This window comes from Thunnus maccoyii, chromosome 8 (genome assembly GCF_910596095.1).
Source record: "Thunnus maccoyii chromosome 8, fThuMac1.1, whole genome shotgun sequence".
Lineage (NCBI taxonomy): Eukaryota > Metazoa > Chordata > Actinopteri > Scombriformes > Scombridae > Thunnus > Thunnus maccoyii.
The window spans coordinates 13,028,491-13,054,486 of NC_056540.1; the positions used below are offsets into that span (position 1 = coordinate 13,028,491).

Genomic DNA, 25,996 nt, shown 5'->3' on the forward strand with positions numbered 1-25,996 from the left:
AGAAACGAACAGGAGAGAGGATGGAGGGTGAATTCTTCTGGCATGGCTTTTAATTCTCTTGGCCGTGTTTGGAGGTTTTCAGCCCGTGCCAAAAAAACACTGTAGCTGCCATATCCCTAAATCCCCAACTAAATTTGAACTTTGCTTGCCACTGACATGGCAATCAGACCCACAAAGGGATATTTCATGACATTTAGAGAAATGCCGCACAGATCTTTGCTGCCTCCTTGCAACAACAGTTTTAACTTCTCTGCTCCAACATCAATTATTGTGTTTTCAAGGCTGCAGCGTTATTCTTCAGGTTCTTCCACAGAAAGTCATTTCATTGGTACGAAAAGCAATAGCTTTGACTGCAGAACTCCCACTCCTGGCATTGTACAGCAACAAGGCAACAAGGAGTTGTCTGATTGAGGGAGATTGCGATATGTTAATTCATTCAATAAATCAATAGCTTCACTATAATTGAAATGGTTGGCCATCCGGTGTTGATGCCAAGGTGTCGAACACTGAAAAGTGGAACAGTGAACTCTGTAGATCAAAAGAGGTATTGCATCCAGAAGAATCTCTCTCTCGCTCTCATTCGTTCGCTCTCACACATTCCTTTTGTCTCTCGTTTTCAGTCTCACACACACACATACATACTAATATCCATGCACACACACACACACACAGCTCTGAGTTCCCTCTTAGTGTCTTGATTAATATGGTCCACTTTACATCAGTACACTGGATGCCAATGCACACTGTGCTGCCTTCCCTGAGCAATTAGCAGAGGGGCTCCACCAGTGTTGGATTATCAACAACAAGATGCCTCCTGACGCGAGCCCTAAAGCCTGCTGACTTATTCATATGTGTTTACTTTAAAAGCCTCTGCCCTGGTTTTTGTGGGTGGGCTGCATCAGAACTGAATTAAGAACAACATCTGGGGAGAGAGAAGCGATGGGAGTGAGAGAGACAGGCATACTCTGCCTACAGAGAGGCGGCACAAATGTTGCGTGGAGATCTTGTGGTATAAATAAAATTGTACATGCCTTGAGAAAATAAGTAAATAGGAGAAATCTGTGCCAGTTGGTTCAGCTACTGAAGGTGTGTATATACCACACCACACACACCTCGATCAATTATTAACTGTAGTCTGTTGGTTTCTTTTGAGGGTTTTTGCTTTCGCCGGTGTGGGTTTCACTGAGCAAGATCAATAAAATCTCCAGAAGTGACTGAACCCTTTTCACACCAAAGTATAAGCTGTTTCTGATAATGTTATGTTTTTCTTTTAGTATTTGCATGTGCTTCCTATCCCCACATGAAGGTCAGAGAATGAATAATTAAACTTACTGTCAGAATCTTATTTAATACCCTATCACGTTTGTCTCATTTCTGTCTGCAGGGATCCCAACAAACCGGTTCCCCAAGACACCAAGTTCATCCACACCAAGGCCAACCGCTTTGAAGAGGTGGCCTGGTCCAAGTACAATCCCCAGGACCAGCTGTACCTGCATATCGGCCTGAAGCCACGTGTGCGCGACCACTACCGTGCCACCAAAGTGGCCTTCTGGAAACACCTAGTGCCCCACCTGTACAACCTCCACGACATGTTCCACTACACCTCCACCACCACCAAAGTGCCCCCGCCAGAGACCACTCAGAACACACTGTCCACCAAGAGGCCCAATGGGAAAACCTCCTGGCCATTCAACACCAAGCGGCCTCCCATGTCCCCGGCCTACAATAGTGAAGACAAAGACTCTTGGAGCGACGACGAGGAGCCGGGGCCTCTGGTGGTGGAGAACCCGCGGGATTACTCCACAGAGCTCAGCGTCACCATCGCTGTGGGAGCCTCGCTACTGTTCCTCAACGTACTGGCTTTCGCAGCCCTCTACTACCGCAAGGACAAACGGCGGCAGGACTCCGGCCACGGGCAGCCAAGCCCACAGCGCCAGAGCACCTCCAACGACATTGGCCACCACGCGCCCGAGGAGGAGATCATGTCACTGCAGATGAACCAGACGCACCATGAGTGCGAGGCGGGGAACAGCAATGAGGGGGCACTGCGCTTGGCCTCGCTGCCTGACTACACGCTCACTCTGAGGCGCTCTCCGGACGACATTCCCCTCATGACCCCCAACACCATCACCATGATCCCAAATTCTCTGGTGGGCATGCCCAACCTGCACCCCTACAACACCTTCACAACCGGCTTCAATTCCACCGGCCTGCCGCACTCCCACTCAACCACCCGCGTATAGCTTTAAGGAGGCCAGGGGCAGCCGGCGCAGGCGGGGGAGGAGGAGGCGGCAGTAGTGGTGGTGGATGAGGAGGAGCAGAGGGATGGCTGAACGGAGGAGAGGATTGTGTTTTATAAATATCACAGGGAGGGGGAGGGCTGCGAGGGGGAGGGGAGGGGAAGGGCAGGAGTCGGATTAAAACGTGAAGAGATTTAACTAGACTTTTACTACGAGGAGAGTTGCTGAGAGCTCTCTATGGATGTCAAGTTGTGCAGAGCTGCCAAAATCAAACTGCTTCCCTTCTCCTGATCGGGGAGGGGGTCTTTCTGCGGTGTTTTTTTCTAAAATAATCATTTTAAAAGCCTTTTTAAGCAGACTGAGGAGATATCAACACTTTTTTTCTTGAATTCATAACAAAAACAAAGAGAAGTGCTTTTTATTTCCCATCCCTTCCTCCTGAGGGAGACACATCTAGAACAATGGCCTCTACGTCAATATTCGCAAAATGTTTTTAATTGCTTCTTTGTTTGTTTTACGTTTCAATGCCTTACAAAGCTTGTTCTTTTTTGTCATTATTTCTATTCCCTGAGACTATTCCGAGTGGAGTGTGTTACAAGCCGATGAGACTCAAAGATGAGAGACTGAATCCAGGATGGGAACCTAGAGGATATGCAGATGTAGAGATTTTAAACCCATTTTGGGCAACGCATTTTTTTTTTTCTGTTGCGTACCAACACAACAGCCACACAAATGGTGTTATCTTTTTTTAGCTCATATAGAAATGATTTGTCTGGGACAGCTCTTGCCGGGAGATGAGAAGGCAGAGATAAATACTATGTTACTGTGATTGTTTTGTTAAGAAAAAAGTGCATCTTTTACAGCCAATTTATCTGTTAAGCTATCTGATATTATCTCCACAAAGTGTGCACGTACACATGCTGCTTTGAGCACCTGTGTGTTTGTGTGCATGTGAAAATGATTTCTCTTTCCTAGCGTGCAGAGCGTGGTTAAGAGGCTGAGATAAAGGAAGAGACACATTGTCGGAACTTGCAAAAGCAAGAGTGGTGAGTGAGTGAGTCTGTATGTGTGCGAGCGAGCGAGCAAGCAAGCGAGTGTGTGTGTGTGAGCGAGTGTGTGTGTGTCCGTGCACCTGTTTTTTTGTTTGTAGGTTGTATAATGTGGTTTTGGGGGGGGTGGGGGCTGAGTACTTTCTCATGTTGTTGATTTTGGTTCACCACCAGTAGTGTTTCTGCTGCGTCTCTGGGTGTCTGTCTTTGCGAAATAGCACTTTTGTTATTTTCAAAGTTATATATGTCTAATTTTGCTTAAAGATTACAAAATAAATCTATTATTTTACGTGTAAGAGAAAAAAAATAGCTAAAGATTCAACTGAACTAACTGACATGATTCCATTGACTTTGTAAGAGTTCCTCTTCAAAAGCAGACAGTGGCCTGTTTGCACTGAATAAACCTACATCAGTGCACACTTGTATTTCTTTGAATATATATATAAATATGGGCATACATACATATATGTATAGGGCTCCTATGGAGATATCGCTCCCACTCTCAAAACAATTAAAACACTGTTCAGACTGAAAAGCACCAAGACAAATAATTTCTATGTATTGTTGTTGTCATTTTGAAACATCCCAAGCCAAGACCGCTCTAGGTGTCTTTGTAAGAGCTCTATATGTATATTTATGTATAAAATATTTAATATTTATTTATGTATACCAGATGCATACATGCTGATTGTGCCATGTGCCAAATTAAAACTGTAAAAAATGAAGAATATAAAGTTTCACTAAACTTTTTCTTCTCGCTTGATCAAAGTTCTTTTCCTCCCTTTTATGATTTTTTATTATTTCCATTTTGAATGAGTTAAAAAAGAAATATTCTTGCAGCAAGTGCAAGTCTCCCCCCAGGACTTCCTCTCTACCTCCCTCTCTCTCTCTCTCTCTCCCTTCCTCCTTGTGTTCCCTCTCTCCTTTCTCTCACTGAAACCTTTGAGAAAAACAGGCTAACAGCTTGGGGCCTATCTGCGTGCATAACTCCAGATTTTACTGTAATTCATGCAAAGTAGTGCTGCAGCAAAGGGAGATTGTGAAAAGATTGCCTTGATGTACTCACATTGCATCCTATTATATGTTATTCTCGGGGAGAAAACTGGAGTTATTGATTCTGCTAGTAAAACTGACAATTTTCATTAAGTATCTTGGCGTAGCACAGATTGTGTCCCGCGTTACAGCGAAGTGCAGTAATATGACCTGACCAGTGATCGTAGATCATTGTTGCATTTCTTAGATACTTCATGCACATAGACTTCAAAATTTTTATGAAGTATTCCATTACAACTTCCCCTCGTATTTAATGATAGGAGATGCAGCAGAGCGAGAATCACAGTCTGGTCAGCTCATCACTGATCCTGCCAGTAGCAGAAAGAGAGAAGGGGTTATTTCAGGGAAATTGCTCGGAGACTGATCTATATGAGTCATCTTGTTTTTTTTCTCTTTCTGCCTTATATGGGGCTCACCTCCTAATCAGCCTCCATCTTCAACTGAGCTGCAGCCAGTAGGAAAGAAACATGCAGTTGGTTTCTACCTGGAGCTGTCTCATATATGCAGAAACATTTAATAATGTCTCTGTGCTTGTGCTTATGAAAGAGATTGACTATGTAAATAGTCAGACTTGTTCCAGTAGCAATAATATCAGCTGTACCTTATTTACTGGCATAAAATGAATAAACATTATGGCATCAATGGTATTTTGATAAGCAAAAATATTTTTTAAAAAGTCCTAACTGCAAAATGGATGTGAACATTTCTTAATGGAATATGTCCTTAAAGGTTTGGTTCACCCAAATTACTTAAAAGTATATTTTATGACTTGCCTATTGTGGCATCCAGCCATGCTGATTTTATTTGCCAAGGTTTTGAGATTTCTGCTGCCACCCCAATACAGTGGAGGGTTGTTTGTGGTGCTCAAAGCAGAAATGTGACAGTTAAAAGAAAAGTCAAGAAACGTAACATCTATTTCCAGAAAATTGTCCTTGTTATTCTGTATAATTCATAGAACACATTGTTTTAATGATTCAATTCCAGTGAAAACACAACAAGCTATGTTTTATTCAGAGTAAGAGGGACATTGTTTCAGAGAATGAAAGTTGCTGTTAAATACTTTAAAGCTGCTATAATCATTATTTTCATATTACAGATTAAATGACTGTGTTTGTGTGAAAAGGGTAGTGACAAACCCACAGACTCTGAAGTTACCCTCAGCTCCAGGGAGCATTTTAGCATCTTTTAGCATATTGTTTTGATTTTACAGCCCACAACTTTACTGCTTTGGGTTACTCTCACCACTCCTGCCGTTTCCAGACATAGCAGGTGCATGGAGCTCTGAAAAGCTCTAAAAACACACTGTGCACCAAATGACAAACAAAGTTAGCGACTATCTGGTGCACATAGCAGAGCATTTAGCATTCAGCATTTAAACAGATTTCCCTCTGGAGTTGGTGGAGAGCAAAATAGAGCTAAAAGGATGAGTGAATATTGGACTTATATTTATCAGGTGAACACAAACATGACTCTAAATGACTCTTCAGCTGGATGTGTAAAAAATTTTATTAACTTATGTCAGTTTTGCATTTATAGTTTGTTTCTGCTGCCAGTTTTTGTAGGTTAAAATTCAAATTTTCAGTGCTGTTAGCACCACAAACAAAATTCAAGAAATCAAAAATCTCAAAACCTGAGCAAACAAAATCAAACCTCTCCTCTTTAGGTTAATTAGGTAGGATCATTATTGATTCATTATTTATTACATTAAATGTTGATTACTTGACATTTTTATTTTGTTTTGTGTGTGTGTGTGTGTGTGTGTGTGTGTGTGTGTGTGTGTGCGTGTGTGTGTGTGTGTGTGTGTGTGTGTGTGTGTGTGTGTGTGTGTGTGTGTGTGTGCGTGTGTGTGCGTGTGTGTGCGTGTGTGTGTGTGTGTGTGTGTGTGTGTAATTTGGGTGAACCGACCCTTTAATTCAGGATATGAGTCAAAGTAGACTGTCTCCTCATCTGATCCGTCTGCAGTGGTAGGAGGTCAGTTTCCATTGGCTTCAACACACACATCCACACACACACACCGACACACACACACATCAGTGGCACAGGGCTAAAATTGAGTGGTGGAGTTGAGAGTGAACTATCAAAGGGAAGAAATGTCATGGGAGGGCAACTTGTTTTTTGCCATGTAATTTTCCCATATGCTGTTAAAGCAGAGCAGATGTCACCGAGTATTGGCTTGGGCAGTCCTGGTGGCCTCTGGGACACGTTTTGGGATATATGTGCCGGTGAAGAGCCCCATAATTAAGTGGCGGACCAAAGAGAAAGACCATGGAAACTGCAGTGGTATGGTGCAGCCAGAAAAAAAAAAAAACAGGGTCAAATTTCTTCTGCGATCAGACACCTGAAGGCTCAATGAAATTAGTCCAAACTTCCTATGACAAGAATCACCAGCATCAGAAAAATGGGGCAGTTATGAGCGAGACACTTCCACAGTCGAGATTTGTTTGCAGTTCAGTGAGTGTTTCCAATGTGACATCATTCAAGGGTTGGCTGGAATACCCCGATGGGGTTTGTGACTGCCTCGACAGCACTGAAGACAAACCCAGCCTAGGAAATGGATGTGCCAAATTACACAGTGCCACCCGCTGGGAGAGAGCTGCAGGTGTGTGTATGGGCGTCGGCGCATGTGTGTGCACGGCGCTATGTGTGCAGTTTGTGTGTGCAGATATTGAGAATTTGATTTCTACCACAGTGAACGTGTTGTTACCTATATTTCCTCTCACCCTCTCTCTCACTTTCATCTCTCTCTTCCTGTGTCTCATCCGTCTTTTCTCTTTTCTTCTTTTGTGAAAAGTTGTTTATTTTTCCTCCCTCACACAAAATGCAATCTTAGCAGCTCTACCTCTGTCTCACACAGACATGACTTCCCCATTTTCTCTTTCCTCTACTTTGTAAGGGTCATAATTTGGACTATTCACTCATGTCCCATCATTAAAGGTCTAATTTTCTTGAGTTACTGTGTTTCTCTGCTGACTAAGCTAATGAACATTACTTATTGCGGAGCAGAGTAGAACCAGTTACTGAACCAAAACTCTTGTACTTTACATTTAAATAGCCTGTTTTTCTCCAAAGGGCAATCATACTGCATTTTGTTAAAGCATCAATAATCTATTATTTCAATGTGAACAAAACATTCTTGACAGTTTTCTTTTGTACCCACAGAGCATAGACAAATCACTGGCATATTTTTCAGGTTTGCACTGGAGCTTTTTGGTGGCATCAAACCCAGATACTGTACACATTTTTTTCACTAGAAAGTAGGTCTGAAATCAACAAAATCAATGGTCTTTGAGGCCAAATACATCATGATAAATCTCTGTTATCTCAGTGTCATTGTACAGATTACTAAAGATGCCCTGTTACTTCTATGTTTATGTCCATAGAATGTATTTATAATCGCGCAAACTGGAGTAATCAAAATAAAATATCTATTCTTTCTGTATCTTATTGTGGTTCTCATGAATATAGAACATGACATCCATTTTCAGTGGGAGTGAGACCAAGAAGTTTGGTGCTGATAATAGTGTTGTGTATATTTTTCATCCTACAAAATGAGAAAGCATCGCAATCCAGGAGAGCATCTCTGTAAGTGTTGTGTTTGAGTGCTCTGTTCCTCCAAAAATCACACTGCTTTTGCATTAAAGGATAAGCCTGGTATATTTGATCTTTTTTTATTATTATTATCAACAACAACTCACGAACAGACCAAAACCAACAATGAATATCCAGCTAACAAGTAGCTACTGTCTATGTTGCCACAGCTAGATGTAACGTATGCCTTTGTGCCATTGAACTCATTACTGTCCAAAAACCATTAAAAACAAGGAGAAAAGAGCCAGACTGTTGCACTGGGTGACATATTCTTTAATTACCATGAACACAGCCAGTGTAGTTTATTCCTCTCAGCCCATCAAACTAACAGAGCAAGGAGTTGCATCTCCCTGCTTTTTTGTTGATGTCTGCCCAACATGGAGCTACTGTCTAGAGCAATGGCTCTCAAAGTGGGGTCCAGGGACCCCCAGAGGCCCTCAGGGGGTCCCAAGCAAAAAGGGGAATAATGTAAGTACACTATAATTCCATCCATAAGTAACACAATGACAGCCCAAATAGCTAAATTGCTTTGGCCCAGATCCAGCCCACACTTTCAGCACTTTCATCCAGCCCACATACCACGTGGAATGATGGCACTTGGGCGGTCCGCTCCTGTTTCCCAGATCTCAGCCACAAGCAAGCCCTATGTCAACCAAGAACAAACCAGATAAACCAGAACTGGCCCACATCCAGAATACACATACCTGAGAGCACCACATCTTTACGAAAAAAGGCATCCATTTTTTCTGGACCAGAAGACAGCCAGAAGTGCTGCATCATTGCCTAAAGTGGCTCACTTCCGTATGCTATCTGGGAGAGTGTATAACTATTTTGGTCATGGGTTTCATACACTTTCTGTAATAAAACATCTAAAAGCAAAAATCTTATCAAACAGGGGTCCGTGATCTAATTTGTGTCAGTTTAGGGGTCCTTGATATGAAAAAGTTTGAGAACCACTGGTCTATAGAAAATGCTATTCCAGAGTTGTTTCAGAATAAACTAGAATATCACCTGATGGTATAGCTGTTTTATGTGATTGTAATGGTTTTTGGATGACTATGGAGTTCTGTGGTGCAGAGGCATAAGCTGCCAGTTGTGGCAACACAGACACGATGATGCTTGTTAGAAAGATAAATTATTTGTTATTTTAAGTCTTTTCAGGTGATTTGGTGGTTAAAAATAAATATAATAAAACTAGTATGATCCTTTAAGTATAGCTTTTGGTGCAACACAATGTAGCAGCATTGCAAGCATGGAACAAGTTCAAGTGTAATGTACTATCTAACAGTAAAAAGGGCTGGTTTGGTTTTTATAGAGGTCTAGTAAAGAAGAGTAGCAGCCTATAGTTCATCGTGTACAAGCAGTCCCACCTGCCCCCGGCCTAAAGCTGCCTGTCGACTACATAATGATCTGCCCTCTGTAAGATGGATGGCCTGGAGATACCACTGAGGCTGCTGAGACTAAAGCCTGTACGCTCCCACTGTGTGTGAGGGAAGTAACAACAGCAGGCAACAAGCACATTTTAAACCTCTACACATTCTCTGTTTTGTATCCTGCCTTGTAAACCCTCGCACCACGAGATGCTGCAAGACTATTTTTTTCCTACTGGCTGGTCCAGTTCTGATGGCCGGATTTGGAGAAAAAGTTTAATGGCAAGATTCACAACTTCTAGGTTGTTTAATTTCTTCTCTAACTGCTCCCATCATTCACAGCATTATCTTGCAGATTCAGAGCTATTTTGCAAAGTCGATCCCCGCCAGCTGAGGCCAGGCCCCGCGCTATCTCTCAGTTGCATCAGCTGGAGTTCACCATCAGATGGCAGTCCACTAATGCCTTTCTCAGATGTGGGTTACTAGTGGTGGGGGGAAGGTTGCGTCAGTGGGACCTTTGGTGTCTGAACTCGCTGGCCTGTGCTGCTCCGGTACAGACTACAGAGAACTCCCAGAGGACTTCCTGAAAGTATCTTATCATTTAGATCACATTACAATGACTTTCAGTGGCACCAATTTGATCTTTAGTGCTAATCCAGGCTACCAGGCTTTTCACAGATCTTTTAGATCAAATACACTGAGTTTGACTTCAATATCTGAGATTACTCCGAAAAAATCTGCACCATTTTTTTCTCTGTGAAATACTGGAAACATCCTTTGAAGTTAAGCCTATTTTTCCCCCCCGAGAGGCAGAGATATTCATTTGTCTGTGATGCCTAAATGTTAGTCCTGTGCGGTGAATTGTTAAATGATTAAATTTCCAATTATTCTTACAAATAAGACAGATTTTTTTCATGGTAATTTTTACTCAAAAAGACCCAGATATTGTTAATACTTAATCATAAAGTCCAATAAATGTCTAACTTCATAAAACTTTTACACAATTCTTTTTAAAGATATACTAGTTTTGCTGATGGGAATCTAATTTGAATTCCACCATATCTCAAAATGAGTGTTTACAAATGACACAAATTGGAACCAGGTTTAAAATAGATTTAAAGTGTTATAATAATGTCAGTGAATTGATTAGACAGAAGCATCATCTCAGCTACAAAAAAATGTATCACACTGCTGAAATATACACCGGGCACCACAGGCAACTCTAAAGCCGACTGTTAGATCTTAAAAATTTCACACATTTGTCTCTCGCTCTACCGAAACTACAAATAGACTGGAAACATTTTCCACAGCTCTAAAGATGCACTGAGACCTCCTTGTGTGACTGACAGCTTACTGGCTTGGTACATTACAATAAAGAACATGCATCCACATTTTGTCAATGGATTGTTTTCGGTGCCTTTTCTCTCCAGTGTTCAATTTATAACTAGTGGATGTTATTTACAATACAAAGGCTCTCCTTATTCCAAGAATGATTATATAACAATATTTGGTCCCTTTGATATGTTTTATGTTGTTTGTTTGAGTTTCAGTAATGAATTCAAATAAATTGTCTGTTTGGGTTGAAAGAGGAAGAGTGAAGTCGCGTCAAGAAATCCCCAGTCAGCAGTGATGTAATGGCTCATTTGGAGTCCAGAGAAGGCTGGATGAGTCACATTCTTTGGGAATGAACATCTCTGAAAGGAATACACTGGTTTCCTGTCCCATACAATGAAGTCTGGAGAGTCTGAGAGCAAAACAGGAAATGACATGACTACAGGAGGAGACTTTGATTTACGTGAGGACAACCACAAATATCTAAATAAGTCATTAAAATGTTTCCATTGCACTAATGGCTTTATAATAAGGGAGTAGTGTTTTTTTCTCTACTGAATGGGCTGAGTATTGCATTGCAATTAGTTATTACTGTTTTCTGGTACTGTGAAAGGTTTGTTTACATCTGTAATTGTGAAGACAGCAGGAAAACAGGCTAATATTCTCAATTATGATAAGTTAAGAAACACACAAAATGCTGATTTTGCATCATTTAGATAAAATCCTCAATTAGCATAAAAATATCACTCAAATTTACTATTTAATGTCCAAAAACAGCCAAGACAGGAGTCTACAGTCATGCTAATGGCTCTGTTAGGTGGGGCTTTGAGCTAAATGCTAAAATCAGCATGCTCACATGAGTGTTTACATGCACACTATTATCCTGGTTATGATTGGGGTTTTTGGAGTATCCTGGTTATGTGTTGTGCATGTGAATACCATATCTTGGTTTCAGAAACCTGGATAAGGCCTTATCCCGGTTTTTTAGAAACCTGGATATGATACATGGAGTATTCCAGTAGAAACCAGGATACTGTCATGTGTAAACACCTTATCCAGGTTTCTGAACATTCTTTGTTGGTACAGAACATAGTGGCTGGATACAAATGACCAAAACCAGGATACAACTGAGCATGAAAACACACTCAGTTACAATGCCAACATGCTGATGGCAGCTTTACTGTTTAGAATTTCCACCATCTTAGTTTAGCATGTTAGCACGCTGATATTTGCTAATTGGCACCAAAAAAAAGTACAGCTGAGGCTGCTCGGAATGTCTTTAGTTTTGTGAGCAACCAAAGTATTAGACAAATTAAACTTTTGACCTCATGGTGGCCCTAGATTATAAGTGAAGTGCTCACCAAAGTTATTACAAGTCATCCTTAGGGGGACATGAATAAATGTACCAAATTTCGTGACAGTTCATCCAAAAGTTTTGAGACATTTCACTCAAAATCATAAAGGTGGACATCCCAGTGGTGCAAGGGGAAAAGTCGGGATCACAAAAGTCATCAGGATACTGTTGTCTGAAGATTTTGTGTTAATCCATGAATGGCGCAATATTTAATTTAATAAGTGAAAGCTTTGACCTGTGGTGCTAAAGGAAATGTCAGAGGATCAAATTTAGTATGATTTATCCTCTGGGGACCATCATGGATATCTTCAAATGGCAGTCAATCCAATAGTTGTTGAGATATTTCAGTCTGAACCATAATAGTAAGCCCACAAACCAACCAACAGACAGACCAACACTGCCATCAAGCAAAGCTGTTAGCATGGCTAAAAAATTAAGCTATATAGGACTCTTGTAGTTTATAATTCGTGCTGCTGCAGATCTGATCGGTGTTTACTATCCAGTCATGTCAGAATATCAAAATAACAGAGAAATGTTTTCACAGTATTTATGGCTTACATGAATATATCATATGACTTGTGAAGCGGTGTCATATGAGAGATTATTTCACAGCGCACCACCAAGTCCTTTTATGGTTCAAGCTCCTCGTTCTGCCTTTTGTGAGTTCTGCAAGAATAACAAAGCAGTGATCTGAGTCCTTGATCCAGGCTCAGGGACTGGTCTCAGTTATGTAAGACCCAGTCAGAGTCTGACAATTCAGTGTGTGTGTGTGTGTTGGGTTGGCGGATTGGTGGGGTGTGTGTCTGTTGGGCGGTTGAGCCAGCTAATTCCTTGGGAGAGCGTTGTTAGCCAGGACCATTTCAGAAGCTCTCAGGGGAGAGTCGTTGCGCCGGTTTCTCATCAGGCAGATGACAGAACACTGCGTGCTCTGCATGCTGCTCTCATCTCGGCCAGGATAGCCTCACTGCACAGACCATATCTCTGCTTCATTTACTCATTGTCTGATAATAACAAGTGTCTCCTTTCTGCTATACTCAATTACATCTTCATTAGCTTTCTAACTAGCTTAAAACAAACCAGCATTGTGTGCAGAGATTTTAAGTCTATGTGACATTTATTACCAAGATGCCTGAGTCTATAGGTGAAAGCCGTGAGAGGTACAACATGATATTTATTATGTCTTCATCTCTCAAGACCATTCCCTGCCTCATCATAACATCAATTAATTTTAATTTATCAGCTAATGAACTCAGTTCATTCATCATTTACTCTGTCTGTTATCTAAACAAGGCGACTGGCTGACATATTGGCCTCTTACTTTCGTGTGCTGCCAATCAAATACCAGCCTCGTAGTAATTAACAGATAAGCAATGGGGAGGTGTTCCCATAAGACAAACTGATATATTACATCAGATCCCATTGAAGAGCAATCTAATAAAAATCATACAGCATAATTAGCTGCCGGTGACTTTTCGTGTACAATGAAATGACACTGTGGATTAGAGCAGGTGAAGTGTGGCAGCAATGTCAAGCACCAGACTGGATACAGAGCTACACCTCTCAAACATGCAGTTACAAAGACACAGCAACAAACACAAAAGTGGGAACCGAATTCCAATCGAATGCCTTTCAGTTTCATCTGCCCTGTAGCGTCACGTTTCCTGCATTGTTGCAGTTCCTCGCCTTCTGTCTCCTCTGAAAACAGGATGTGCCCTTCGTTAGGGAGGGAAGTTCCATCATGTCAAAGCCAACTTTGTTTGTTACTATCCTGAACAGCTGTGGCCTCAATCAGTCAACATTGCTTTTCTCTAAGTGGAACAGACAACACAGGAGGAGCAGGTTACTCTATACCACCCCTGTGTATTTCTCTATTGTTTGAACACTTTCCCTTTTGGTCTCTTTCTGCTCCCATTATTCTTCTTTCCTTTACAGTATGTCACATTTTAAGGTAATTCTCTTTCACTTCCTCCCTCTCCCTACAGACGAGCGGCGGCTCCTGTCTCGGTCAGCAGGGTTAAATAGTTGGCCAGAGTTCAGGGCAGAGCTAAACTTTCTGAATAAATTGTCTTTTAATAAGACATAAACAGACAGGGAACAGTATCTAAAATGTCCAGCCGTCCTTCCTTTGGCCGCTGCTACTCACATCATGTCAGAAAGCAGGTCCAACCAAGCATCAGTCTATCCATAATATATTACCAGGGGCCAGTAGTATGGATGGCAGGTCGTATCAACTGACTGTCAGGGGATTTTTAAGGAGAAAACAATGACAATTCAATAAACTGCTGCTCCCTGACCTTTGGTCCCTGGTCTCCGTTTCCACGAGGGCAAAGCTTCCCTCTGCTCTCACCACTCCAAAACCAGACTCTTATGTGTGATTACAGTAAGCTGTGTGACTAAATTTGAAAGATTGTTGACTGTTGGTTTTTTCAGCATTATACTCGACTCAACTTCTTCAACAGAGTGAAAATAATTTTGCATACTTACACTCAATGAGAGAACTTGTGACTGAAAAATCACACCTTCCAACCACAACGTTTACTTCTGCCTAGTTTGTTTCTATGCTGTGTTGCTTTGACAACAGGGAGGAGTCAAGTCAGTTTTATTTGTATGGCACCATATCATAACAGAAGTTATCTCAGGGCACTTTTCATATAGAGCAGGTCTAGACTGTACTCTTTACAATATTATTTACAGAGACCCAACATTCCCTCATAAGCGAGGAGACACCTGTAAATGGATGATACTTGGTTGACCTACACTACAGTGAAATGACAGCCAAATATAAACACAACTATGGAGGGAAAAGTCATAGCTAGGTGATTGCAAGGATGCTTTTTTTATAGCCGACTCAAACAGAGCAGAGCAACTTCCGTCCTCCAGTTCAAAGCTTTGATTTGTGGTAATAAGTTACAACAGAGTCAAAGCCCCCACCAAAGAATTACAGCACAAAGTCTAAATGATCATTGTTTCTCACAGTGCAACTGACGCACTTCCCTTTTTTCCCTATTTGAGCTAAATTTGTTAGTTTCCTGATTCAGTGGCAGAAGTGAAACTCAAAGCATAATGAGAACAGACGTACAGGAAACATGGCTACAAACAAAGACAAATGGGTGATGGGCTCCTGAGACATGTGGTGTGACACTAGCAACAGTCAGTTTGGGGGAACGTGAAGGTGTAAGCACACTGAATATAATTTGTTGTCAGTAGTGTCAGGAATATTTTTTGGAAAACTGAAAGGCTTTCAAAGGTGTGTGTGTGAGTATATAGAATCAGATGTGGGCAAGCAGATTCGATTTTGTTTTAGATCAAAATTTAAATTCAAAGACAGAAACATGGTAATATAGTCAGAATTTAGTTTTATTTATACGTGCATTCATCTGTACAACAATTTATATAAAAAAGAGTATTAACAAGAACTGTACATTGAAAACACCAGCATTTAAAGGACATTTGATATTACACAGCAGATCTGAACTTGGATTTGAAATTAGTTTAAAGTGCCATCTGTAATTTTGAACTAGACAAAGGTCAGCTTCCTTTAAATGAAAATATGGAACTGAGAATTTAGGGCCTTTTCCTGCTATTGTACTTCAAATGTGGCGTTTACATGTCCTCTATACTCCAGGCAGCATATTCTCACACATACATGGACAGATGGAAGCTTTGTCTAGTTTTAGGAATATGTCACACATCTTGGACCTGTTGCTGCAGGGACGTCGCCTTGCTGGTTGGACGCGGCGTTGCCAGCGGTCTGTGTTCTTGCATTTTGGAATGGAATGGCCTTTTAATTTCTGATGTTAACCTTTTCCCCTGGAGCAGGCAGGAGAGCGTTTGCTTCCTCAGATCTGCTCTGGCGTAGATCTGCCTGTCTGCTCGGCAGTAGCCAGCCGTGTCGCCCCCAGCCTGTTTCTCCCCCCTCCACGTGGCTCTCTTCATCTCTCTGTTCACATCTCTGCAAGAGTAAGAGAGAGAAAAAACTACATAAGCTCAGGAGCCAGAATAAGAGAGAACACTGGCATGCATTGACTAATAAGCCTTGTTAAGATAAAGGGGGAGTTACGATTAAAATGTAACGTTCATGCTCTCTGTGTCAAAACCACTGATAGCACCGGATGCATGCTTTGCTTTTTGTGGTTTGCTTGTGCACATGCAGGGCAATGAAGGTGTTCATAGGACTCTGAAACACTACTGCCTTAGCGCTGATAGCAGGATCATGATGCTCATGTAGTGAAGTATGCTATTATCACTAAAGGGCGTGTAGATAGTCCACCTGAGTCCCCAGACATGGCATTTACACACAAGAGGTGCTCAGAGATAAACGGGATAGAAACAAGGTGGCTACTACGCACTCTGTTTTTCAATGCGTTACAAACATGCACTCTGTCAGCGTCTCCGCCACCATTACACACTGCAGCCTGCTGGCTTGTCAGCTTAAGTGCAAAAGGAATAAAGAAAAGATTGAGTGATAGGGGGTGTAATTCTCTTAAATACGCACCAGCAAGTTCCCGGTCCAACATGTCGATAAAACTCTCAAGTTCCCTCGTGTCTCCTAGCTTGGCTGCAGAAAGAAGACAGAAAGAAAATGAATTTGAGGAACTGCAGGGAAAAAAAACAGCCATGGAACATTTTTGTGGAGAAATGCAGCTCAGTTCAGTGGTATTTCCTTTGGACCAAATGCTGAAAAGTAATCTAAGTCCCAGAATTACATATGAACCAAACTGCTTTTGGGGTGGAAAAACAACACTTTTAGCTTCTTTTCTACAAACTGAGATAAAGCTGATCTTAAGTGCTATAAAACCTCCACAGCTCGATAGATCCCACCAAGATCTCAGTTGTAAACATCTTTTCATATTCTGTATAGTCACAGACAGAGCGAATGGCACCTCCTGGTCATCTTTTTTGTTTTGTTTTGTTTTCATCCATTGAGATGCATGCAACAAAAATACAACAGCACCTGAGCCGTCTTCACTGCTACACAACAACACAAATAACCCCTGCAGGAGACGTCACAGTCACAGCGGCAGGCGCTTTGTTGTGTAAAAACAAAAGAGCTCCCAGCCTAATGTGGAGGGTTTTTTGTGTAGCTGTGATAGTGATCAGAGCAAAAGTGATAGTGATCACTGTAAGAACGAGGGCTATCTGGATGGAGATAGTCTGATGGATGCCTCAAGTACCTTTCGGTGCCAGCGTTATGCCTGCTGTGTGAAGCTCCTCCTCGCTGGTGTTCAAACTGTTTCCCAAAGAAGCTTCACTGCCTGGGGGGGAGAGAGGGAGGCAAAGAGGGAGTCAGTGGAGATAATAAACAGAAGACAACCACTTAGGCCAGCCCATGCAAATGATCAACAGCAACAATGACTACAATCGAACACAATGCAAGAGTTGCACATAATGATAATAACACGCAGTAAAATGAAGGTAAACGCTTGTTCGCTGATAGCGACTCCCAAGCGTCAGCTTTTGAAAGCAGCTCGCCTGTTGAAACATTAGGGGGGCCAAAATACTTTCAATAATGACGACACATGGGAGCAGGGAAAAAACACTTTCTTCTTTTATCTCATAACCGTTGACAAACAGCAGCAAAAAAAAAAAAAAAAAAGCAAAAGACAATCGCAAAAGATGAGTTATCCATAATTGCAGTTCATTCCAGTACACAGCTATTGTTGTGAGCAAAACAGCCACTTTAATAGAAGTGTACAGGGATGTGTCCTCTTGTATTGTTAATTTCATGCAAATTAAAAGTGTCAAGCTGCAGTTGTTTGGGCTGATAAAAGGGCTCAACCGGCACCCATGGGGACTCCACACACCCTCACTCACCAGTAAATGATGCACTAAATAATGTCTTTCCTTCTCTGAGCTTTGTACAATAAGCGAACATTATTTTAATCACAGCGATGGGTGTGCTGAACAGTAACATTGTTCTCGGGCGATGATATTGTTACTCACTGTAATCTGAATCCTCGACTCCGCTATCGTCCCCTTGCACAGTGCGAGTCTTGGCCTCCTTCAAAACGTGCTGGTAAGCGTGAGGTTTGCTTTGGGCCGGGGCCTTCAGCTCCTCCACCACATCCTGGAACTCCTGCAGCAGCTCACCAAGCTCGAGCTCCAAGTCTGTGGAAAATGTGACAGCAGTTGGAGAGAAATCACGTTATTCCACTGGAAGAGAATTTTAAGATCGTCTGAGGTTATTTCACAAACTACAAAAAAAAAGATACAAGTCTGGGTAAAATGTGATGGGTACAATATCTTGAAAGCCCTAAATAAACTCAGTGTATTTTGTATTTTGGAAATAAAAACATCTCTGAAAGGTTTTTGACATTTTCTGATAGGACAAATAACTTGTAAGACAAATATTGTGTGGGTGAAAATGAAATTAAATAAAAGTTAAAAGCCAAAGCCTGCAGTTGAAGTTTATGTCAGTGGGTTGTGTCAGATAACTGGATGTGTGAAAATAAACCTAACAGCCCACAAGGCATATAAAACATCTAACAGCAGCCTGTAAAACACCTGGTCTGTAAACTGTGACATAAAAATATTACATTTTAACCTAAATTCAATGCTTTGGACTGTGGTAAAACAACATTTTAGGCATTTTCTTGAATAAATGCACTACCACAAGTGTAGGATCAACGGATCTCAGTTTATCCACCGTTTTATCACAAAGTCATTTTATTAGGCTGACATGACAAAAATTTTACAGTCTCCTATGGGTTATATAGGCTATACAGGCAGAAAAATGTAGTAGGATATAGCAAGAAAATATAAGACTCATATTCAAGTAAAAATGTAACAAATAAGTAAGAATAAGAAGTAAAAACGACAACATGTTCCAGAAATCTGCTGATTCTCTAAGTGTAGATTTAAGTATTATCAACGTGTTGTGATATATAAAAAAGATAAAGCAGGACATGGGTTTAAAAAGGTAAAATACACCCATTTTCTACTTTCCAGCCTCTCTGAAAGTATTATACATGTGGCTGCTGTTTCTTACAGACCTGTAATCATTATCACTCTACCATCATTACAAACTAATGTCTCAAGTAGTCGTTGGACTCACCTGTGGTCATTTCTGTGGACATGCTGGAACAGTGAAATAAAACACCACCAATCTGCTGTGTGTCTGGCTTCAGAGCGGTTTTAAACTGACAAACTGGGACTGTAGTTTTATTGTAAAGCCCTCCACACCCGCTCAGCTATAGCGGCGCGCCAGCCAATCATGTCACAGAATTTAAAAAAAACCCCAGGTTCACTGTAACTGGAAAAATGTGGGCGGAAGGAAAAAACCCCAAACGCGTCTGACAGACAGAAATGAACTATTACGTAACTGAAGTTGAGGCTTACAAAGTTCCGTCGTCTCTTCATTATTCATCGTTCATTCGATTTTAAGGTGCAAGCAGCTGGCTTCAATAAGATTTTACAGTCGCTCTGGGTTTGAAGTGATGATTATCACTCCGTGTAAGAGCCCTGTCACACTGTGCAATCAGCTTGAAAAACATATTTTTACTAGATTAATTTATATTCAAATTCCTGGTTCATGAATAAACGGCACATATGTAGAAAAACGAGCTCTTTCTCCATCTGTCAAAAATAAAACTTTTAATATCACGCTATAGTGGCTGCTGAGTAGTAGTTTTATTTACTTTACGAAGAATGTCATACCATGTACGGACTATTCTTTTGGATTGCTTTTTTATTCTCTGTGTTTGTTTGTTTTATTGTGTATGTTAAGTTTTGGGATAATAATAGTTCATCTATAGCTTAATTGTAGTATATGTATAGCTGAAGCGGTGCAGTACTCTGCTCTACCGAAAGAGGGCAGGGCCAGTGCAATTTCTGTTCAAACTCCCTCAGGACAGCTGTGCGGGTCTGAGGGTCATATTATGCAATTCCCACTGAGGCAGCCTGGCATCTTTATCACTTATAACTGGTGGAAGAATGATCCTTGAAGATGATCCTGAAGATGTATCGCAGTGTAAAAACTACTCCATTGCAAATAAAACTTCTCCTTCCAGACTTTTACTTGTGTATATTATATATATATATATATATGCATAGTCTATTAATAAATGTTATTATCGATTAATTATTGTTTAATATATGAAAATCAATTATATTTATGTGCTGATATGTTTTGTATCTTCAATCTGCACCTGCAAAATAACCAGTAACAAAAGTGCTAAATGTAATACAATTCCCTATTAAATGTACTCCAAAATTGTAATCGAGTAGCCTAAATGTACTTTTCATCACGGATGTTTAAAACTAGTATTTATGTTACTGTGTGAATGCAGTAAGAAGATTAAGCATTATCCAATCTGTTAAGGATATCACGATCATGAAGGCTTTTGTAGTTTAAAACTACAACTGCAACAGAAGACAAATCTGAGAGAAAAATGATTCAGAGAGCGATAAAACATTAAGAAATAGTTTTTAAAAATCAGGTGACAGGTATGCTAACAAAATAGTTGTGTAAGCACATACGGTATTGGCACATTAACATGTCTCATACAATTTAGAGGCAAAATATGTACTTAACACAAGCCCAATGATTACTCATTCTTTAGAAACACTTGAGTTGCGACAAAAACATGCTTTCAGCTCATGCAGGTAAACCAGTTGTTCTTCTAACGTCTCCTGTGTCAGCGTGACACACAAGGTAAGTGTTGTAGGAGGGGCATGTAATGAATTATGCCTTTAGCTGTGCAGTTTTAGGTTGCTGCCTCAGTCCTCAGCATTCATTTGCTGCCGGGGTAACATGTGTGATGACGATGGGCCATGGGACTCCTGATAATATGAACTGGGCTGGACTACTGCAGGTCAGTGAGCCAAATGAGCTGATGTGAAAATACAGAAATATATGTAAATGTTTTGGAGGTTTTTTTTGTAAAAATGAAATATACGCTTCATTATTTGCTTTTTGTTTGTGTGTGTGTGTTATCTGTGGGTGAGAGTAATTGGTTGAAGATAAGCAAGGGGCATCATATTACCTTTACTGTACAGTTGCCTGCTTTTAAAAGAGCTCACTGAGGCATGAAGTTTAAACCTTATCACTACCCGGGAAAACTTCCACACTCTTTCAGGTTCAAATACAACAATCAGGGCTATCAAATCATAAGAAAAAAAATGAAATGCCGGTGCTGTTTTCAAAGAAATTACTCCTCACAGCTTATTTCTTCTCTCGTCAGAATCTGCTGTTTTTGGTCCATCTCAGGCAGATCATGTGTGGTTCCGTCCGGTTTTCCATCCCAGAGGAACAGGAACCTGGTATTCTGACCGGGTCACTTAGTAAACACTTTCCACCTCCGTACCAGCTCCTGACCCAGGAGTATCTATGGATGGACAAAAACAGGGGGAATTTTTACACCACTGAGCAAAAGATGGATCGCGAGGCCCTCTGCCCTGAGGAGACAAAAGCTGAGGAATGCATTATTCTACACAATGCTATCGTGGGGCCCTCAAGAGACCTTATACAGTTTCCTGTGATCATAGAGGACATCAATGACAATGCGCCTCATTTTGAAAACAGTGAAATACACCTGAGGGTGTCTGAGGACGTGACAGCGGGAACCAGTTTCTTATTAGACGCCAAGGCTCATGACAGGGATATTGGTCGTAATGGGAAGGTGCAGTACCAGCTGGAAGGTTCTGGTGAGTTTTTCAGTTTAACAGTTGATGAGGAGTCTTTCATCACCCTAGTTGTGCAGACAGCTTTGGACAGGGAGACTCAGGAGCAGTATCAGATGGCGCTAGTGGCCAGCGACTGTGGCTCAGACCCTTTAAGTGCTACAGCAACTTTAATAGTCACAGTGACAGATGTTAACGACAACTGTCCAAGCTTTAGCTCTGATAGCCCCCGCAGTGTCACCATCCCCGGAGATTCCCCAAAGAACATGGTGGTTGCTCAGGTCACAGCCACAGACCCAGATTCAGGCCCAAATGCTGCCATTGTTTATTCCCTCAGCCCCAAAGTCTCTGAGCAGGCCAAAAAGCTCTTTAGCCTTGACAGCCTCACAGGGTACATCAGACTAACACAAGACCTCCAGAGTGACAACTCCGAGGAGCTGGTGTTGAAAGTGTTAGCTAGCGGCCATCACTGCCCCCCAGCAGACACTCAGGTAACCGTAACTGTGCTCCCCAAGGCAAACCAAGAGCCAACAATAAAGATCGGGTTCATAGCAGAGCATCAAAACCAGACTATGGTGTTACCAGAAAACCAGCCCCCCACTGTCTTAGCTGTTTTAGAGCTGGAAGGTGACAGCAGCTTTAAAGGCTCATCTCTTGCCATCGAGGGTGAAGTGCCTTTCACTTTGAGCCTGCAGAATGGCAAATACCTGCTTTCCACATCAAAGCCCCTAGACTACGAGATGAAAAGTGAACATCATATTTCAGTGGTTGTTCACAGAAGATCAGCTGAAGGATCTGTGATCGCTCCTACTAGGCATGTGATCAGGGTGTTGGTGGTAGATGTCAACGACAATGCTCCACAGTTCCTGCATTCTCACTACCAGCTGGAGGTGGAGGAAAACAACCAGCCAGGGATGTCACTGTTGCGGGTCTCAGCTTCAGATGCAGACAGTGGATATAACGGCAGGGTGACCTACAGGCTGGACAAACACACATCTACCATCTTTAACATTGACCCTGCGACAGGTCAACTGTCTGTGTCAGCTTCTCTGGATAGAGAACAGCAGTATGTACACACACTGACCGTGTTTGCACGAGACAGTGGCTCTCCTGCCTTGGAGTCTGTGGCAACAGTATCCATTCGTGTGGTGGACCAGAATGACAATGCACCTGTTTTTCTAACCCAACATTTCATCTTCTTCATCCCTGAGAATGTAGCACAGTTTGCCCAGGTGGGGAGGGTAGGGGTGACAGACCCAGACGAAGGGAAGAATGGGAACACAGAGTTGCATGTTGTAAACAACAGTGAACCTTTTGTTGTGGATAACACCCAGGGGACATTACGCACCACAACCAACTTGGACCGCGAAACAGAGGACCGCTATGAACTCTATCTGCTGGCCAGAGATCATGGTCACCCAGTCTCTTTGACTTCCACTGCCAGGGTAACCATCTTTGTGGAGGACATCAATGACAACCAGCCAAAAGTGATCCTTCCCAACAGCAACTTCTCATGCCTGACTGTCTCCCCAGAGACGATGGCAGGTACCATGATAACAAAGATCTACGCCATCGACGAGGACTCAGGACTGAATTCAGAGATAACGTACACTGTTGTGGCGCAAGAGCCAGCACACAACGGCAGCCCCTTCCGGGTGGATTCAAGGTCAGGGAACATCACATTAGCTCAGCGTTTGGTAGGAAACAACCTGGGAATGCATCACCTGTTTATCATGGTCAGTGATGGGGGGAAACCAGCTCCACTTCATACTACTGTCTGGGTTAATCTGCTGGTCAATGAAAGCATGGAGCCCTGCCAACTTGACAGTGCACCCACCTGGACAGGGCCAGCTGACTTATTGGTTCAAAACCTCTCAAAGGCCCCCATCTGTGAGGTGGAGGAGAGCGCTACTAGATATGCTCAGCTGACACTGTTAGTAGGCCTGGGAATGTTGTTGGCATCCATCTGTTTGCTCGTGGTGACAGCTGTTTTATACCTGAAACAGAGGAGAAGACGTCCACCACAGAAAAATGAGATTCCACTCAGGCTCAAAGACAAATATTACTCTGATGACTAACAGAATAAAGCAAGCAATGTGTGTAATCCTCACTTGCACAGTGTCAAGGATAAGATCAGCCTGTGAATAAAATACATTCTGAATAATCCAGAGGCTTCTTGCATTTTAATCATCAAATTTGTTGAATTATTCTGATACACAGTTCATTCAAACATTTGTCAACTGCACAATATTGTGGAAATTAAGTTTATCCATTTTCTGATAAGATCCATGTAAGCTACCAGGAAAACATTAAAAAATATGATCTGATAAGTGAAGTATTTGAACCACCAGCAGAGACTTGTACCTTGTGCATTCTGTAGAAAACTGTATGGTGCTGTTATTTAACACAGGCACCTGGTGATGTGTACAGTATTAGCCACTATAAAATAGAGCATATCACAGCAAGGCATTGCTAAAATACCACTATTACAGTCATTATCTTTAGGGATTATTCCCCATGACCCCTGCAGTGAGAAGGCGCCTGAGGTAATGGTCCGCTAAGTTGATTGGACCTTTCTCAGATTTCCGACTCTGAGTGATGGGGAGTCTAAAGTATTTAGACACACAAAAGGGTTTAATGTTCCTCCAGTGGGGAAGTGATGAAAGTCTCTCAAGAAGCAACTCTGAGACGACCACAGGAGGCGGAGAGCAGCTGTGGACAGGTGAGAGACAGCAGAGGGAAGGCACACCATCATCTCAAGTCACTGCCTCACACCTGTTACCCGATAGCGCCGCTTCTCACCCACAGCATTGGATCGCACCCAACAGGCAGAAAACCTACTGCACCCAGTAACCCAACAGGCTTGTTGTTTTGATGACAGATGTTTGGAGCGAAATCACACTGTGTTCAAAGAAATCTTTACAAAAGGCAGTTTCTCTCTTGTGTTACTGATACATTTGTATGCTAAGTAACAATTGGGACATCAAATCAGGTTAAGTGATGCATAAAGTATGAATGAGTCAGGGTAAAATGTGTTTGCAAATTTGTGAACACACAATTACACAAAGAGGGCAGAGTAATTATATTAGCTTTTACAAAAGAAAACGTTTTTATCTTTATGGTATTATCAACTATTGTGCAATCCATTCATGGTTCACCTGTGTAATAGAGGAAAGGAGGAAAACCACGAGCCAGAGTCTGTAAAACACAATGTACAACAACCTGGTTAGTAGAGAACAAGGCTTGTATAACATGAGTGGTGTCTCTGAGGATTTCTGAGCTAGCAGCTCAAAAATAAATAATCTAATAGGGTTGTACTGTGAAACTAACTACATTAACTGAGAGGAAATAAAGAGCTCCATAACAGAATTACATATTCCCCATTTGAAAAAGACGCATCTTTGCATAAGAATTATTATGCCATTAGATTAAAACATGTACAAAATTAATATTAAATCAGGTCTATTGTAGGTTTTTTAAAGACGTTTTGTGCCTGCTTGACAAAACAGCTAACATTTGGATTTTTAGATGTTTCTAGATGCTTTCGAGTTTTTTCTTTTTTTATAAAAAATGAACAACATTATGAGGTAAAACTCTTTATGTGGCTGCTGCTGCTGCACAAATGCTGTGTCAGGAGGAAGCCTGCCATCTACTGGACACAGGTGAAGCCAAATCTGGCTCTTTATTTCTGGTATTTTGGCTAGAGGGTGAAGATGAATCAGAGGACAGTCTCTCAGTCCGCCACAGTCAAGTCACCTGAGATCAGTGAGGTTTCCGTGCAGCATGCTCCTCTGGTTCACTAACAGCACATATCAGTTTAAGCAGATTCAGCTGAACATTTGATAATGAGTTAAAGGTCGCATGAGCTGACATGGACAAAGAAGCTGGCACAGACCCAAATACCCAGGGGATTACTTCTGAGATAGACATCAAGGGTTTTATGAACATGAATGACAACAATCGAGTGCATTTTAAATACCAATGTTGCTTTCACTGTCAGAGTGACTCACTGTTGTGATTCTGAGAAATAGGTACACCTCAACAACAGCTTAAAAGGCACTATCTGACTTCATCACAAGTTGAATCATCCACATATTCGTGGTCTGAGTGCCACTTTAAGATTGCTTTTTGAGGAACATAACAGGACTAAATAGACCCATTTAAGAGATAGACGATAAAGCAGATATCAGTGTTGCCAGCTGGTATGTCACATCTTTAATTCTCAGTACTGTATTTCAAACACTGCCGTCTAACAGATAGTATCTGACAATTTCCGAAGTCTGGGGAGCATCACCTGACTGTCCACAGGCCCATATTGATGGTGTGTTGTAACCTCAGACAAATCACCTTCACTGTTCATGGACATACGGTGGCTCATTAGTCCCATAG

At 41.7% G+C, this 25,996-nt stretch overlaps 3 protein-coding genes across 4 annotated transcripts in view; 2 read left to right on the plus strand and 1 right to left on the minus strand.

Moving 5' to 3' along the window:
• nlgn3a (neuroligin 3a) overlaps positions 1-2,333 on the plus strand; it is a 114,409-nt gene extending 112,076 nt beyond the window's left edge. For both annotated transcript variants that reach the window (XM_042419730.1, XM_042419729.1), the window contains one exon: positions 1,385-2,333. In XM_042419730.1, the coding sequence (XP_042275664.1) occupies positions 1,385-2,243 (859 nt within the window). In that variant the 3' untranslated portion in view covers positions 2,244-2,333. The remainder of the gene's footprint in view (positions 1-1,384) is intronic.
• A 12,992-nt stretch (positions 2,334-15,325) lies between these two features.
• On the minus strand, positions 15,326-19,148 carry si:dkey-27i16.2 (regulator of cell cycle RGCC-like). Its single transcript, XM_042418887.1, has 5 exons — positions 19,041-19,148; positions 17,930-18,094; positions 17,161-17,241; positions 16,482-16,544; positions 15,326-15,938 (listed from the first exon to the last, which is right to left on the minus strand). The coding sequence occupies exons 1-5, from the start codon at positions 19,060-19,062 to the stop codon at positions 15,931-15,933; spliced, it is 339 nt and encodes a 112-aa protein (XP_042274821.1). The 5' UTR covers positions 19,063-19,148; the 3' UTR covers positions 15,326-15,930.
• Positions 19,149-20,664: 1,516 nt separating this feature from the next.
• On the plus strand, positions 20,665-23,916 carry pcdh20 (protocadherin 20). Its single transcript, XM_042418188.1, has 2 exons — positions 20,665-20,799; positions 21,169-23,916. The coding sequence occupies exons 1-2, from the start codon at positions 20,665-20,667 to the stop codon at positions 23,683-23,685; spliced, it is 2,652 nt and encodes an 883-aa protein (XP_042274122.1). The 3' UTR covers positions 23,686-23,916.
• Positions 23,917-25,996: the final 2,080 nt, after the last annotated feature.